This window comes from Myxine glutinosa, chromosome 4 (assembly GCF_964187855.1).
Source record: "Myxine glutinosa chromosome 4, kmMyxGlut1.1, whole genome shotgun sequence".
Lineage (NCBI taxonomy): Eukaryota > Metazoa > Chordata > Myxini > Myxiniformes > Myxinidae > Myxine > Myxine glutinosa.
In genome coordinates this window covers 216,708,971-216,727,114 of record NC_136264.1, presented here as the reverse complement: position 1 = coordinate 216,727,114, position 18,144 = coordinate 216,708,971, and the positions used below count along the sequence as shown (strand labels likewise).

General features: G+C 41.1%; 1 protein-coding gene across 2 annotated transcripts in view; it reads right to left on the bottom strand.

Annotated features, from left to right (window-relative positions):
- The window catches only part of FHDC1 (FH2 domain containing 1), a 260,755-nt gene that overhangs the window by 186,989 nt on the left and 55,622 nt on the right, over nt 1-18,144 (bottom strand). For both annotated transcript variants that reach the window (XM_078777022.1, XM_068114426.2), the window contains one exon: nt 11,788-11,849. In XM_078777022.1, coding sequence (XP_078633148.1) covers nt 11,788-11,849 — 62 coding nt within the window. The remainder of the gene's footprint in view (nt 1-11,787; nt 11,850-18,144) is intronic.

The following is an 18,144-nucleotide window of genomic DNA, read 5'->3' as shown; positions in this document are numbered from 1 at the left end:
TTCAGCTAAAGTTGGGAAAATCTGTGACACGTAATCCAACAGCCATTTTGAATGTGTCGACTGTTATGTGGGAATGGGGAAGGAGAGAGGGGAATGAGAGAGGAGAATGGCAGAGGAGAATGAGAGAGGGGAAGGAGAGGGAAAGGAGAGAGGGGAGAACATTCCCAGGACTTCATTATTTATATTATTACTTAGTAAAAATACAGCGACTGAATACTAAAGTTCGGGATCGAACCGAAGTCTAATTATATTTTTCCATATCCCTGGGGTGTATATAGAGTTTCTTTTAAGCGAGAACTCTTTTCCAACAATGGAATGAAACAATACAGCACTTCAAAAATGTACATAATAATGTAACCGAACTATGGAATACAATATTTATTAATAACGTTTGGTTTTAATCTATTTTTACTTTGCAAAGCGAAAAGTTATCGATACATTCAAGTTTTAAAATGAAGAAGAGGAATGGGCTCTATCGGCCTACAATCGGCCTCTGTATGCTCTTTATGTCTGTATGATCGGATGTGCAATTTAAGACTCAATCAACACGTCTTCGATCATGAATTACTTTTTGAAGAAACAAAGGTACAAGGAAACCAGGTAATGCCTGTTTCGTTCGGAGCGATTATACACCGCCCAAAGAAAATGCATTTTATAGCTACAGGAAATAAAATCGTGAAATCTTTCATATAAAAAATTTTTCTTTACGCATGAGTTTCCGTGTTAGTGTGTGTGACCCACTCCCCTGTGTGTATCCCACTCCTGTGTGTGTGTGTGTGTGTGCCCGTGTTCTACTCCTGTGTGTGTGTGTGTGTGAGACCCACTCACCCCCCCCCCCCCCCCCCCCCCTGTGTGTGTGTTGACCCACTCCCTCCATGTGTGTGTGTGACCCACTCCCCCCAGTGTGTGTGCATGACCCACTCCCCCTTGTGTGTGTGTGTGTGTGTGTGTGTGTGTGTGTTTGTGTGTATGTGTATCCCACTCCCCGTGTGTGTGTCTGTGTGATGATGAGAGACACAGAATTGTGAGGAACAGAAATGAAAAAACGAGACGTGTGTGTGTGTGTGTGAGTGTGTGTGTGTGTGTGTGTGTGACCCCCTCCCGTGTGTGTGTGTGTGTGACCCACTCCCCTGTGGGTGATCCACTCCCCGGTACAATGTGCGTGACGTGGGAGGGAGAGGATTTGAGCACTTGAAGTCACATTTTACATGAGATGTAATGACACATTTCAAACTGTATTTCCCATGTGCACGCACATGCATTCACATGTTATCAGAAATAAATAAATTGTGTTGATTACATCATTTGGTGGATCTGATAAATTGCCAGTAACCATTTTGTAAAACTGAAAGTGCAGCATTGAAATGAAGATGTCTAAATGTCCCAAACGTCCATGCCCGTGGGATTCCCATGGGTGACCCCACAGGTATACATGTATATATGTTTAACCAAAGAAGCACACTGATCCCATGACATGACACTGATGTCATGTGCATAAATTATACCAACACATCACTTCCAAACTAGGAGGTATCCGTGTGGTACACCAGTCTTTGCAGGCTTAGATAAAAAATAATTTATTAAGTTATTAATCGAATAATTAAATAATTAATCGATTAATTGATTAATCAACAAATCAAAAATAGCCTTTACAGACAAATCACTTGGTCATTGTCATGTCCAAATATCAGCTTCCCAGCTCAAAAGGTGCCTGAGATATTGGCCAGTTGAGAAAGAAAATAAATAAATAAATGATTAATAATGAAAATAAATAAATAATAATCGTTAAAAAAATTAAATAACTAATAATTTGCCTAATAGAACACATAAACCACCACCATTTCATCTGAATCTGTAACGAAAAAAAAAAATTTAGTCATTAATGAAATAATTAAATAATTAATCGATGAATTGATTAATCAAAAATAGCCTTTACAGCCAAATCACTTTGTCATTGGCATGTCCAAATATTAGCTTCCAAACTCAAAAGGTGCCTGAGATAATGGCGTGAAGAGAAAGGAAATGTATAAGTACTTAATTAATCGCTAATAATTAAATAACTAATCAATTAATTGATTAATCAATAAATCAAAAATATCCTTTACAACCAAATCACTTGGTCATTGTCATGTCCAAATATCAGCTTCCGAACTCAAAAGGTGCCTGAGATAATGGCGTGAAGAGAAAGGAAATGTATAAGTACTTCATTAATCGCTAATAATTAAATAACTCGACAATTAATTGATTAATCAAAAAACAAACAAGTAAAGATACATTCAAAGTACACCGCCCCCATGCCAAATAATTAAATATCCCACAGTGCGGCATTGCCAGGGCGCCTCAGGCGACCGCAATACCACAGTGCAGCTCATTGAGGCTGCATTGGGAGGGAGAGGTGTACACTAATTGATTGATTAATTGCATAATTAAAATCAATAAAAGATTATCATAAAATATTTTTTAAATCAATTGGCTAATAGCATAACTAAACCACTAGTGCTTCATCCGAAGATGTATCTTTTAGAAATTTAATTAAATAAGTCATTAATAAAAAATTAAATAATTAATTGATTAATCAATAAATAATTAATCAATGAAATTATTAATCAATAAATCAAAAATATCCTTCATGGCCACATCACCTGGTCACTGTCTTGTCCAAATATTAGCTTCCTAGCTCAAAAGGTGCCCGAGATGTTGCCGAGATGAGAAAGAAAATAAACTAGAGAGGTTCCAGGGAACCTGAACTCAACTGGTCTATATCAATATGGTTAGAATATGTATAATAGAACCACAAACAACATAGTTTATATGTGCTAAAAAATATATGACAAAAATTGATTTTTCAATATGGCCGCCCTGCCGTGGCCATTTTTGGGCGTGCTACGCTCAAATGCAATCCCAAACTACTTTATGTCTTAAAGATGCTGCATAACAAGTTTCATCAAATTTAATCAATATTTGTGACTTTTAGAGCATAGACGTCGAATTATTTAGACAGACAGACAGACAGACAGACAGACGACAGACGGTCGACGGACACTGGGTGTTGACAAAAACTCAGCTGGACATAGTCCAGTTGAGTTAATAAATGATTAATAATGAAAATAAATAATTAATAATCATAATTTTTTAAAATATTTAATCAATTGGGTAATAGAATACATAAACCACCACTTTTTCAACAGAATCTGTAACTTAAACTAGAGGTTCCAGGGAACCTGAACTCAACTGGTCTCTATCAATATGGTTAGAATATGCATAATAGAACCACAAACTATATTGTTTATATGTGCTAAAGAGGTACAGTAACGTTGAAGGTATCTCATGTTTAAACAGGAAACTAGAAAAAATTGAGTTTTAAGTGAGGCATGAAAAGTAAAACTACAATTACTTTTCTCAGATTTCAGACTTGAATTTATTTAGAAAGACTTGGTCAAAGAATATACATGCATGGTATTGAATCAAGATATGTTGAATATTTCAATAGATGTGTTCAACAGGGTTTAATTATTCATTCATCAAATCCCAACACACACACACACACACACACACACACACACACACACACACACACACACACACACACACACACACACACAAACACACACACAAACACACACACACACACACACACACACACACACACACACAGTCATTAGTCATTGAATTGGACTCAAGTGACATTACAACTTAGTCATTTTCCCTTGAATTATCCATACATTCTCACACTGTCAATAGTTTGAAAGACTGGTACATAGACAGGAAAAACAGTTGCTTAGTTGTGGAGTTAGTTAGTTTCAGCCTTCGAGCTACATGAGGAAGTACCAGATTGACAAAAATTGATTTTTCAATATGGCCGCCCTGCCGCACCCATTTTTGGGTGCGTGCAATGCCCAAATGCAATCCCAAACTAGCTTATGTCTTAAAGATGCTGCATAACAAGTTTCATCAAATTCCATCATTATTTGTGACTTTTAGAGCGTAGACGTCGAATTGTTTACAGACGACAGACAGACAGACAGACAGACAGACAGACAGATGACAGTCGGACGACGGATGACGGACACTGGGTTTCGACAAAAACTCAGCTGGACATAGTCCAGTTGAGTTTAAAAAAAAAAATAGTCATTAATCGAATAATTAAATAATTAATCGATTAATTAATTAATTGATTTATCAATAAATCAAACATAGCCTTTGCAGCCAAATCACTTGGTCATTGGCATGTCCAAATATCAGCTTCCTTGCTCAAAAGGTGCCAGAGATAATGGCCAGAAGAGAAAGGAAATATATAAGTACTTAATTAATCGCTAATAATTAAATAACTCATCCATTAATTGATTAATCAAAAAACAAAAAATAACGTTTTTGACAAAGTACTTGCTCGCTATTGTGCCGAAATTTCAGCTTCCTAGCTCAAAGGATGGCTGAGATATCGCCCGGACAAACAAGAAAGAAATCAAGAAAGCAAGAAAACAAACAACCAGAGTATTCTGCGGCCTAGTACTCGTAGGCTTAGTCTACCGTACCGTCTCCGACCTTGTGGTTTTGTTTTTCTCTCAGCGATTCGTCGAAGGCGCTGCAATTATTTTATTTTCGTTCTCTATTTCGTCCCAGTCGTTCACCCCATACCTCCTTGTTTAATATCTCTACTCAAAAAAAAAAAAAAACCCCAAAAAATTATTTCCTTCCCAGGTCTTATTCGTTTATTTGTTGTTCATATTTGTTCGTTCGTTCTTCATTCGTGATCACGCGATCACGTGGTTAGAAATGTATAATCTCTCCCCTGAACAACTATTTTCCCTCAGATATTATAACACCCTTTTCTTCTTTTCCTACAAAAGGACGCTTTCGTCTTGCTCACCAAATCTATTCATTCCAAAAAATATATATAATACCATCTCTTACAGTTCCTCCTTTCTACATTCCATAAACTATCCAGAACTCCATCCCTCCTCCAGTGTCCTCAAACGTATTTTTGACTCGAAGGTCTCAAACTCATTTTGCAAAAAATGTTCGTTTCCCATGAATCGTACACTTTTCAAAATCCAATCTCACCCCTCCCCTCCAAATCCTCCCCATCACCCATCCCTTTCAAATCTCCCCCCTTGCCCCTTCCCTCCCCTCCCTCCCAAACTCCCCCCACAACCCTCCCCTCCGAGACTCTCCCTCGCTCCTCCCCTCCTAGACTCCCCTCTCACCCCTCCTCCTCAAAGCATCCTCCCTGCTTCTTCCCCCTTCCAACTTTCACCTTCATCTCCCCCAACCTTCTGCCTCGCTCTTCCCCCTTCTCAAATAACACCTCACTGTGCCTCACCCAATCTCCATCAAACCTCTTGTCCGCCCCATTCTTCCCTTTCTCCAAGCTATTCTGAAATCTCTGACACACCTTCAACAGTTCTCCCTACCTCTTCCTCCTCTTCCACATCTTACCCTACCCCTCCCCCCCCCCCTGTTCTGGACCCGATGCTCCCCCTTCCTCTTCATTAACGGTATGGACCTCAAACATCCGGGGCCTTCGCTCAAACTTGACTGACCTCTCCATACAGTTTGCTTCTGACAAACCAGATGTGATCTGCTTAACAGAAACTTTCCTCCTTCATGATGTCTCTGATGCCTTGGTATCTCTCCCAGGTTACTCCCTCCTCAGGTATGATAGACCTGAGCCTCGTCCTGGAGGTGGGGTTGCTATCTTTATAAAAAACTCTCTTCCTCACTCGCCCTCCACTGCACTCTCTCCACCTCACCCCCAGGAATACCTTTGGCTACGGCTTCCCCTTTGCTCCCACCTTTTGTTCATATGTGTGTTGTACCGTCCACCAAACAGCGATGACACCATCTACATCTCGCTGTCTGATAATATGGACCAACTTCTATCTACCCATCCCAACTCTCTCTTCCTCATATGTGGTGATTTCAATTGTCACCATGCCAGTTGGCTGGGTGTGGGTACCTCTCTCACCAGCCATGGCTCTTCAGCAAAGGACTTCTGCGACTCACTGGGACTGACACAATCTGTCAATTTCCCGACCCGGATCTCAGTCAACGGAGCATCTTCTCTTCTGGATTTGGTTATGACAAACTTCCCTGAAAATGTCTGCTGCTCTTCTTCTGCTCCAATCGGCTCATCTGATCATGTGCTTGTTAAAGTGGACATCTCTCTGACCATTCTCAGAGAGCCTCCTCAGCGTCGACGAGTCTGGCATTTCACTCAGGCCAACTGGCACGGTCTTCAAGCAGCCATCAATCATCTGGACTGGTCTCCCATCTCTACCGCCTCTGACATCAACTCATCCTGGGAATTCTTTCAAAGTAAATTGCTCTCTCTCATGCACAGATTTATCCCATCTTGTCTTCAGTTGTCATACCCTTCCTCCCGTCCATGGTACACGGAATCTTGTGGTGAGGCTGTTGCCCTGAAACAACTTGCTTTCGTCTCCTGGAAAGCAAATCCAACGGAAGGAAATCTCATTTCCTTTCACAAAGCCCGAAACATGTGTGTGTCCACCCTCAGGAGACCCAGGAAACAATATCTCACCATTCTCAAGACCGAACTCTCTTATCTGTCTCCCTCTTCCAAATCCTGGTGGCGTCTGGTCAAATCTGTTTCTGGTGTTTGTTCCCCCTCCATCCCCTCCCTCACCTCAAACGGCTTAACGGCTGACTCCGCACGTGAAAAAGCTGAATGCCTCAACTCTGTGTTTGCCTCTAAATCTTGTGTCCCAAACCCATCCCTCTCTGTACCCACCGTACCCAGTCGTACCCAGCTGCTCCTGGACTCTGTGTCCTTTCCTCCTGACAAGGTGGAAAAGTTTCTGTCAACCCTCGACTCTGATTCTGCAACTGGTCCTGACGGCATCAGCCCACGGGTCCTAAAATCCTGTTCTTCCGCTCTTTCACTCCCTCTCTCTGTTCTCTTCACCCTCTCTTTTGCTCAAGGTCATCTGCCATCTGCTTGGAAATCAGCAAACATCACCGCTTTGCACAAAAAAGGTGCAAAAACAGATCCCAGCAACTACAGACCAATCAGCCTTCTCCCAATTATCAGCAAAGTCATGGAATCCATCATTGCTTCAGATATGAAATCTTTCCTCTTCTCCAATGGCTTGATCTCTGATCATCAATTTGGTTTCAGACCTGGTCACTGTACTCTGGACATGCTGCTTCTGCTTTCTCAACAATGGATGGAGGTCCTCAACGCCAAACAATAAATTAGAGCCGTCTCCCTTGACATTTCACGTGCCTTCGATACGGTCTGGCACCCTGCTCTGCTCACCAAACTCTCCTCCTTTGGTATCCATGGAAATCTCCACGCATGGCTGGTGGACTTCCTCTCTGGTCGTAGTCAACGTGTGGCCCTGAATGGGTTTCTCTCATCTCCTCTTCCTGTTCAGGCTGGAGTTCCCCAAGGTAGTGTTCTGGGCCTTGTGCTTTTTCTGGTCTTCATCAATGATCTCTCTGACTCTCTTGAAAATCCTCTCTATCTCTTTGCTGACGACTCTACTCTCTGTCGCTCCATTCCTCATCCCTCAGATCGGCAGTCTGCAGCCTCCTCACTCTCTGCAGACCTGGACAAAATCACAGACTGGGCAAACAAATGGAACATGTCTTTCAATCCTGATAAATCTCACACTCTTACGATGTCTCTCCGAAAAGACCGACTGGAAAACCCTCCCATCCACTTTCTGAATAATCCTCTCCAAGAAGTTCTGTCACTCAAGCTTTTGGGTCTCACTATTTGCCATGATCTTTCCTGGGAAAACCACATTTCAAATCTGGCCTCCAAAGCCAGTCGCCGACTGGGCATCCTCCGTCGTGCGAAGTCCTTCCTTGGCACACCTGAGCTCCTCACCACATACAAGGCTTTCATCCGCAGCTCTATGGAATACTGCTCTCCCCTCTGGTCTGGTGCTCCTGCCTCACACCGAGCCCGTCTTCACGCTGTTGAAACCAAAGCGTTCAGAATCATTGGAATCTCCCGCGATGAAGCTAACTCCAAGGGCCTTTCACTCACTCACCGCAGGCAGGTTGGTGGTCTTTCCGTCTTCTACCGTCTCCTCTCTGGCCTTGCCCCCCCCCAGCCCTCTCTGGGCTCTGTCCCCCAAATATTCCTACAGGTCGCACAAGATCTGCCTGCAACCCTCTTATGGTTAAACTGCCAAAATCAAGACTTTCTGCTCACCTTCACTCCTTCATTCCTCTTTTCTCCCGCCTCTGGAACAAACTCCCTCACTCTCTTCAATCCCACTCCACCCTCCAGGTCTTTAAAACAGCTGTTCACCACCATCTCTTATCCTCCCCCATCCAAAACCTTGATCTTTTCTACCCCCGCTAATTTCGGTCCCCTTGTGTTTTATACCTCTCCCCCCCCCCCCTCCCCCTCCCATGCCTCCTGCCCCCAAGCCCTCTCTCTCCCACACTTCTCCCTGCTCTCAAATGTTGTGGTTGTGTGCTTCCCCTTCTCTCCCCATCTTGTCTTCCGCTCCCTCTTTTTGTATATTTTGTTTGTCTGGTTTGTTTTGTTTGTTTGTTTGTGAAATAAATGTTAGCTCTTTCACGAGCCTCGATTCAGTATAGAAAAAAAAAAAAAAAAAAAAACCAGAGTGAAAACTGAGAACTCCCTTTCATTCAGTGTGCGTCATTGCCGAGTCCCCTTCGGTGCCCGGCAATGACATTATGCAGCACCTGGGGATGGCATAAGGAAAGGTGCGGTGTACAAAAATACCGTTTTTGACAAAGTACTTGCTCATTATTTTGCCGACATTTCTGCTTGTTAGCTAAAAGGATGGCCGAGATATCGCCCGGACAAACAAACAAACAAACAAACAAGAAATAAAACAAACAAACAACCAGAGTGAAAACTGAGTACTCCCTTTCAGCGTGCGTCATTGCCGAGCCCCCTTCGGTGCCCGGCAGTGACGTTATGCAGTGCCTGGAGATGGCATAGGAAAGGAGCGGTGCACAATTAAATGTTGAATTTTAAACGTGCTGGTCTGTATAAAGAACCTTCTGGTGAAAGCTGAAACCAGATGTTCTCCACAAACATTGTACTCAAGCTTTCAATGTACTCATTCGAGACAGAGTTCTGTGGAAGCATGCCTCATGGAAGGTAACACCTTCCTAATCCCAAAATCTAAACAAAAACTATTTCATAAACACTAACCTGTCACATTTCCACCAACAACAAACAAGCTCTTAAAGGGAATTATCGCCAAAAAGATTTCTCACCATTAAACAGAACAAAATGCCTGGAGGCAGGACAAACTGCAACAGAACTAAAATAAAAAAGTCACCTCTCGCTCAAAGACGTATTCGACGATTGCGTCAAAAGTTTTTTTTTTCAATGCCGAGTCAAAATGCCGACAGTGTGGATTGATTGCAACACACTTATTTGTGTGCCATACCCGTGTAGCATATGATGCACGCGACTATATAAAATCCCATACTTGTGTGTCATACGATGCACACAACTGTAGAAAATCCCATACTTGTGTATCATACGATGCACTCAACTGCAGAAAATCCCATACTTGTATATCATATGATGCACACAACTATAGAAAATCCCATACTCGTGTATCATACGATGCACGCAACTATAGAAAATCCCATACTTGTGTATCATATGATGCACGCAACTATAGAAAATCCCATACTTGAATATCATATGATGCCCACAACTATAGAAAATGCAACACTTACGTGCCATACAATGCACACAATAATAGAAAATCCCATACTTTTGCATCATACGATGCACGCAACGATAGAAAATCCCATACTCGTGTATCATATGATGCATGCAACTATAGAAAATCCCATACTCCTGTATCATATGATGCACGCAACTATAGAAAATCCCATACTTGTGTATCATACGATGCACTCAACTGCAGAAAATCCCATACTTGTATATCATATGATGCACACAACTATAGAAAATCCCATACTCGTGTATCATACGATGCACGCAACTATAGAAAATCCCATACTTTAATATCATATGATGCCCACAACTATAGAAAATGCAACACTTACGTGCCATACAATGCACACAACAAGAGAAAATCCCACACTTGTGTATCATACGATGCACTCAACTGCAGAAAATCCCATACTTGTATATCATACGATGCACACAACCATAGAAAATGCCACACTTACGTATCATACAATGCATGCAACTATAGAAAATCCCACACTTTTGTGTCATACGATGCATGCAACTATAGAAAATCCCACACTTGCATGTCATACGATGCACGCAACCATAGAAAATCCCATACTCGTGTGTCATATGATGCACACAACTATAGAAAATCCCATACTCGTGTATCATACGATGCACGCAACTATAGAAAATCCCATACTTGTGTATCATATGATGCACGCAACTATAGAAAATCCCATACTTGAATATCATATGATGCCCACAACTATAGAAAATGCAACACTTACGTGCCATACAATGCACACAATAATAGAAAATCCCATACTTTTGCATCATACGATGCACGCAACGATAGAAAATCCCATACTCGTGTATCATATGATGCATGCAACTATAGAAAATCCCATACTCCTGTATCATATGATGCACGCAACTATAGAAAATCCCATACTTGTGTATCATACGATGCACTCAACTGCAGAAAATCCCATACTTGTATATCATATGATGCACACAACTATAGAAAATCCCATACTCGTGTATCATACGATGCACGCAACTATAGAAAATCCCATACTTTAATATCATATGATGCCCACAACTATAGAAAATGCAACACTTACGTGCCATACAATGCACACAACAAGAGAAAATCCCACACTTGTGTATCATACGATGCACTCAACTGCAGAAAATCCCATACTTGTATATCATACGATGCACACAACCATAGAAAATGCCACACTTACGTATCATACAATGCATGCAACTATAGAAAATCCCACACTTTTGTGTCATACGATGCATGCAACTATAGAAAATCCCACACTTGCATGTCATACGATGCACGCAACCATAGAAAATCCCATACTCGTGTGTCATATGATGCACACAACTATAGAAAATCCCATACTCGTGTATCATATGATGCACGCAATTCTAGAATATCCCACACTTGCGTATCATACGATGCACGCAACGATAGAAAAATCCCATACTTGTATATCATATGATGCACACAACTAGAGAAAATCCCACACTTTTGTGTCATATGATGCACGCAACTATAGAAAATCCCACACTTGCGTATCATACAATGCACACAACAAAAGAAAATGCTACACTTGCTTATCATACGATGCACGCAACTATAGAAAATCCCATACTCGTGTATCATATGATGCATACAACTATAGAAAATCCCATACTCGTGTATCATATGATGCACGCAACAATAGAAAATCCCACACTTGAGGATTATATGATGCACGCAACAATAGAAAATCCCATACTCGTGTATCATATGATGCACACAACTATAGAAAATCTCACACTTGAGGATTATATGATGCAAGCAACTGTAGAATAACAGACTAGTTTCTGAATTTTATTTATTTATTTTGGGTATAAGTTGGGAATATGGAGGGGGGAAGGGTGCAGGGTGTTGAAATGGTAAGTAGTTCCAATTTGGTATAAATAAATATTAAAAGGTAATGGCAAAATAAATTGGGCGAATATCACATGATTAGAAAGCTAGACCGCTTCAGATGCTGAGGTTTCACGACAGGTAGAGCAAAATAAGACAGAATAAAGTGTGAAATAATTGCACCTACCTTTTAAAATGCTTTAAGAAAATGGCAACATTCATACTTCGTTTTGCATCCAGGATATTCATCTGAAAATATATGACATTACATGAGCATCATTATGGACGTGACAATGCAGTCAGTGCAAGTTTTGATTTCACATGACTGTTTAGCAAACAATCAAGATTCCCCGACAAATCCAAATAAGCAACATTTCCCTGAAATATGGACACACAACAAAGTAGCTGTGCTAGCCGATGACCGATTAAACGGACAATGTGGTGATGAAAGGCCGACTGTGGGAATGCTAAGTAGAGCAGCATGGAGATCGTCACCCAATTCGTTTCAGGCCCCCGGCACACCAAGCACAAACATCACTGCCAGCACTTCCAAACAAGCATTGGGCCAGCTGTGTCAATTCTGCACACAAACAGCTGGTGTGTCACCAGGAGGCCATTGGAACAATAACTAGGACCAAGAGATGCTGAGGTCAAGGGTTCACACGTCCACATTCCCCTTCCTTGCCCCACTCTCGGTGGCACGAGAATAAACAAAGTGATAGTTTTTACTTGGCACCACAGGTAGTTTTGTCAGCTTTGTGAAAGCAGAGCTACGGGTACGTGACCCAAAGTCTCCTTCGTCCATGTGCATGCACGGTACCTGTGTGGGGCCCGGTGTTTGCATAGACCACAGGAAGTACCCAATTTGCTTTGGCATGTCAGGTCGTAGAAAGGGCAAGAGGCTTTAAGTGCTTCCTCTGAAAGCCCAAACGACGTCGGCTATGGCAACCAGTGCATCCGAAAGCCATGGTGCTCGTGTTGAAGAGGTCAATTCACTTTGCTTTGGGACTGTAAGGAAAATGGTACTTCTCTTATCATTTCAAGGAATGCAGACTTGCAATATCAGGATTCATAAATCACCTCTCATCAATTTGATTGAAGCATCGAACAAAAATTAAATACTTGTGAAGTTTCATCGAAAGAAAAGTATTTGACTCGTTCGCCTTAGATGTATTACGTCTCCATGGTTACGCAACACGATTGACCATACAGAACAGCGTTAGCAATTATTATGTTCCATATTGTACACCGCTCCTTTCCTATGCCATCTCCAGGCATTGCAAAACGTCATTGCCGGGCACCGAAGGGGGCTCGGCAGTGACGCACGCTGAAAGGGAGTACTCAGTTTTCACTCTGGTTGTTTGTTGTACACCGCACCTTTCCTATGCCATCTCGAGGCATTGCAAATCGTCATTGCTGGGCACCGAAGGGGGCTCGGCAGTGACGCACGCTGAAAGGGAGTACTCAGTTTTCACTCTGGTTGTTTGTTGTACACCGCACCTTTCCTATGCCATCTCGAGGCATTGCAAATCGTCATTGCCGGGCACCGAAGTGGGCTCGGCAATGACACACGCTGAAAGGGAGTACTCAGTTTTCACTCTGGTTGTTTGTTTGTTTGTTTGTTGTACACCGCACCTTTCCTATGCCATCTCCAGGCATTGCAAATCGTCATTGCTGGGCACCGAAGTGGGCTCGGCAGTGACGCACGCTGAAAGGGAGTACTCAGTTTTCACTCTGGTTGTTTGTTGTACACCGCTCCTTTCCTATGCCATCTCGAGGCATTGCAAATCGTCATTGCTGGGCACCGAAGGGGGCTCGGCAGTGACGCACGCTGAAGGGGAGTACTCAGTTTTCACTCTGGTTGTTTGTTGTACACCGCTCCTTTCCTATGCCATCTCGAGGCATTGCAAATCGTCATTGCTGGGCACCGAAGGGGGCTCGGCAGTGACGCACGCTGAAAGGGAGTACTCAGTTTTCACTCTGGTTGTTTTCTTGTTTTCTTTCTTGTTTTCTTGTTTTCTTTCTTGTTTGTTTGTTTGTCTGGACGATATCTCAGCCATCCTTTGAGCTAGGAAGCTGAAATTTCGGCAAAATAGTGAGCAAGTCCTTTGTCAAAAACGCTATTTTTTGTTTTTTGAATAATCAATTAATTGAGGAGTTATTTAATTATTAGCGATTAATTAAGTACTTATTTAATTAATCAAATTTCCCTTCTCTTCTGACCATTAACTCAGGCACCTTTTGAGCTAGGAAGCTGATATTTGGACATGCCTATGACCAGGTGATTTGGCTGCAAAGGCTATTTTTGATTTATTAATTAATCAATTAATCAATTAATCGTTTAATTATTTAATTATTCGATTAATGACTAAAAATTTGTTTGTTTTTTTTAAGTTACAGATTCTGATGAAATGGTGGTGGTTTATGTGTTCTCTGACCGAATTGATTAATAATTTAATTTTTTCATGATTATTATTTATTTATTTTCATTATTAATCATTTATTTATTTTCTTTCTCATTTGGCAAATATCTCAAGCACCTTTTGAGCTCGGAAGCTAATATTTGGACATGAGTGACCAAGTGATGTGGCTATCAAGGATATTTTTGATTATTGATTAATCAATTAATCGATTAATTATTTAATTATTCGATTAATTACTATTAAAAAAATCAGTTACAGGATTCAGATTCCCTGAAACGAAAGCCAAACTACAAAGGCAGTGTCGTCGAGGAGGTGATATCGAAGAGCAACGTTCTAGAATATTTCAATTACTTCAAACTGCATAATCCTCTTTTTAAAGAAGAAGTATTTGATGGAGGAAGGTTGGATGACTTTATCACACAAGCACTTGCGAATAGAGATGCCCAAGATGCCTCAAGAGGTAAAACGGATGAGGATGAAGGTATTATTCAAAATGGTGAAGAGAACACAGATGCTGCAGAAAGAAGCCCATCTCAAAGAAGCCAGCAGGAACAAAGAAGCAGTGATGCCAATATTCCTGATTTTATTACAGAAATTAACGAGGACACAATGTTGGAGACATTCAACACTAAAACTGATAGAGCAAATGGAGCTACTGACTTGGTGGCAGAGTTAATTCTGACTCATGAGCGGACAACTACACCTGCAAATAATTATTTAACACCTTGCAAGAAAGTTGTATTGGCACCGACTGCAGAAGGTAAATTTGTAAACTGGACAGATGTTGTTAACATTGAGGAAAAAGCTTTCCCTCATTTGTTTCCTCATGGTATTGGAGGCTACTTATCAACATATGTAGACAAAGGGGTTATGTTTAGCAATTACATCAAACAAAGGCTTAATGGAATAGACCGTCGATACATTAATGATTATTTGTATATTTGCTTCTTATATCATGTCAAAGAAGCACTTGAAATAAAGAGATCGCGTGTAACATTCTTCAGAAAGACCAAAATGGATAGAACTAAATATACAAAGCAATCTATCAAGGACATGGACAGGGCATACATGGAAAGAACAGACTTGGGCTTTAAGGCTTTTAAAAATGTGAGCGATACAGCACCCTATTTCCAAGAGAATAAGAAAAAGCTTTTTGCCATGCTTCGTCAATTGGGGTCTCCTCATATCTTTTACACAAAGAGTGCAAATGAGCTCAACTGGATAGAACTAATGAAGGCATTATTAGAAAAGGAAAAGAATAAACACGTGGCAACCCAGGAAGTTGAAGGCTTGAGCAAAAAACAGAAGTATATGCTTCTCAAGAAATACCCAGTAGATGTTGTCCACCATTTCGATGCAAGGTTTAGAACACTTTTGCAGGCATTACAGAAACCTAGTAGCTTAGGAAAGTACAAGGTAGTTGACTATTTTTACAGAATTGAATTTCAGCAAAGAGGAAGTGCGCATGCCCATTGTGTGCTCTGGTTGGCTGATGAGGCAGGTAATCCTCCACCAGCTGTTGATGTGAACAGTGAGTCCTCAAAATAAAGTTTCCTAACCTTCATTGACAGCATAATTAAGACAACTAAGGAAACTAAATCAGACAACGCTGGTATTAATAATCTAATAGCAAAATACCAAACACATAACCATACTTTTACCTGCGAGAAGAAAGGTCGGAAATTAATAACAACAAAAGAGACAGAAGGTCATGGTGCACTAGATGGAAAAGAGAAAGGTGAGGAGCTCCTTTTACCACTATGCTGCTTTGGTTTCCCCAAATATCCCATAATGAGGACAACAGGGTTCGAGGCATTTTCCAAAGATACGCCTGTTGAAAATATAAAGACTGCTAAAGTCAATGCCACCAAGATAAAGAAATACATCTTGAGACAAACATATGGTTCTGAATGTCGCTCAAAGTTCTTAGCCATGAGTTTTCCTGAAACGTTGGATAGGTTAGGCATGCCATATGAGGTCTACCTAGAGGCTCTAAGGTCGACTGTTACCAAAAGAAAGTTACAAGTTTTTTACAAATGCTCATGCCAAGATGTTTTCATTAATAACTTCAATCCAAGCCTATTAGAAGCAGACAATGCAAATATGGACTTTCAAGCTGTTAGTGATCCTTACAGTGTCGCAGAGTATTGCTGTGGGTATATACTGAAAGCCGAGACGGGACAAAGCAAGTTGCTTCAAGCAATTGAGGAGCAATCATCTCGAAGTGGAGACTCAAAAGATGTGAAACTTAAGAAGCTGGGGAAGGTACTTGATGATACAAGAGAAGTGTCACTCCAGGAACTCATATACCGTCTTTTTGGATACAAAATGTGTGCCTTCTCAAGGAAACAGAAGTTTATAAACACTGCTCCACCTGCTAAAAGAGACGGCCTGCTAAAAGGAAACATTGAAGATCTTGGTGACAATGACGACATATTCTTCCCAAATATCGTGCAATATTATGAAAACAGGCCAGCATCACTTGACAAATTGACCTTGGCAGAGTTCACAAGTGACTATGACATTTATAATCGGGGTAACAAGAAAGACAATGACTTGGACAATATTCCGGAAGATGATAATTCTGATGTTGAGGATGAAAAATGTGAATCACATGCTGGCATTCTTATCTTGATGAACAACATGGGGACACTCAGAAAGCGAAAGAGAAGGGCTATCATAAGATACTTCCTTAGCAGTGATGATGAGAGTTCTTACATGAAGGCACTAATGATGCTTTTCTTTCCTTTCCGAAATGAAGTTGCTGAAATACATGATTATAACAGCATAGTTAGTAAATACCGAGATGTTCATGAAGAGGTTGATAATAAGCGGAGGGAATTTGAGTCAAATAAGGACCTCTTGGTTGAGCTTGAGAATTTTGATATGACTGACGATGATGAAGTAGAGGAACCAAGTGAATATGTTGAAGAAGAAAACAACAAATGAGGAAATTCTTGATTTTATGAAAAAGGCATCAAGGATTTATGATGGAAAATCTGTCAATATTGAAGAAAGACAAAAGCTAAACAAAAACATCCACTCTTTAAATCAGCAACAATGTAAAATATTTGATGACTTGATTGAGATGCCAGATTATCAACAGTTCAGCTTATACATCAGTGGTGATCCTGGGACTGGAAAAACGTACCTGATCAATACACTCATTCAAGCACTGTGGGCGAAACACATGAAACAGGTGTAGAACTAAAGGTGGGTTTTCACGGGAAACGCGAACGGTTCGCGAAGGATGTGAATGTCGAAAAAATGGCAAAGTCCAACATTCGTATTTTAGGCTCCAAAAGTTCGCCAAACATGCGCGGGGGTTCGGAAGCGTCGTCAATTGTTCGCAGGAGTCGTTTTTTGTTCGGCGGGTATTTCAAACATTTTTGAAATACCCGCGGAACAAAAAACGACTCCTGTGAACAATTGACGACGCTTCCGAACCCCCGCGCATGTTTGGCGAACTTTTGGAGCCTAAAATACGAATGTTGGACTTTGCCATTTTTTCGACATTCGCATCCTTCGCGAACCGTTCGCGTTTCCCGTGAAAACCCACCTTAAACAAGGAGCTCCTATTGGTCATGTCACCAACAGCTGCTGCAGCCAAGCACCTGAATTCAGGGGATACAATCCATGGGAAGTTGAAAATGATGGGTGGTGAAAACTTTGAACGACTTCTGAACTTTTCAAGTGAGGCCAAGCTTGCAAACGACTTCTTGCAAGTAAAGATCATAATAATTCTTGATGAAATAAATATGGTGGGAAGTAATTTGTTTTTCAAGATAAATCAAAGGTTGGAACAGATTCTTGGAAAACAAGATGGACCGTTTGCAGGTTTGAGCATAATAATAACTGGTGATTTATTACATATACCACCTGTTCTGGACACGCGAATATTTGAAACACCTACAATCAGAGCACGTGCAAATTTTACAGCTGTGAATACATGGAAACGATACATCAGAATGTATATGTTAACTCAGAAAATGAGATCGAAAGATGACATTGCTTTCTCTGAACTTCAGACACGTATAGTTAGGGACGAAGCAACATATGAAGACATAGAGGTCCTCAAATCTCGGGTTGAGGAATGTCCAACGAGAAATGAAAATGCTTGG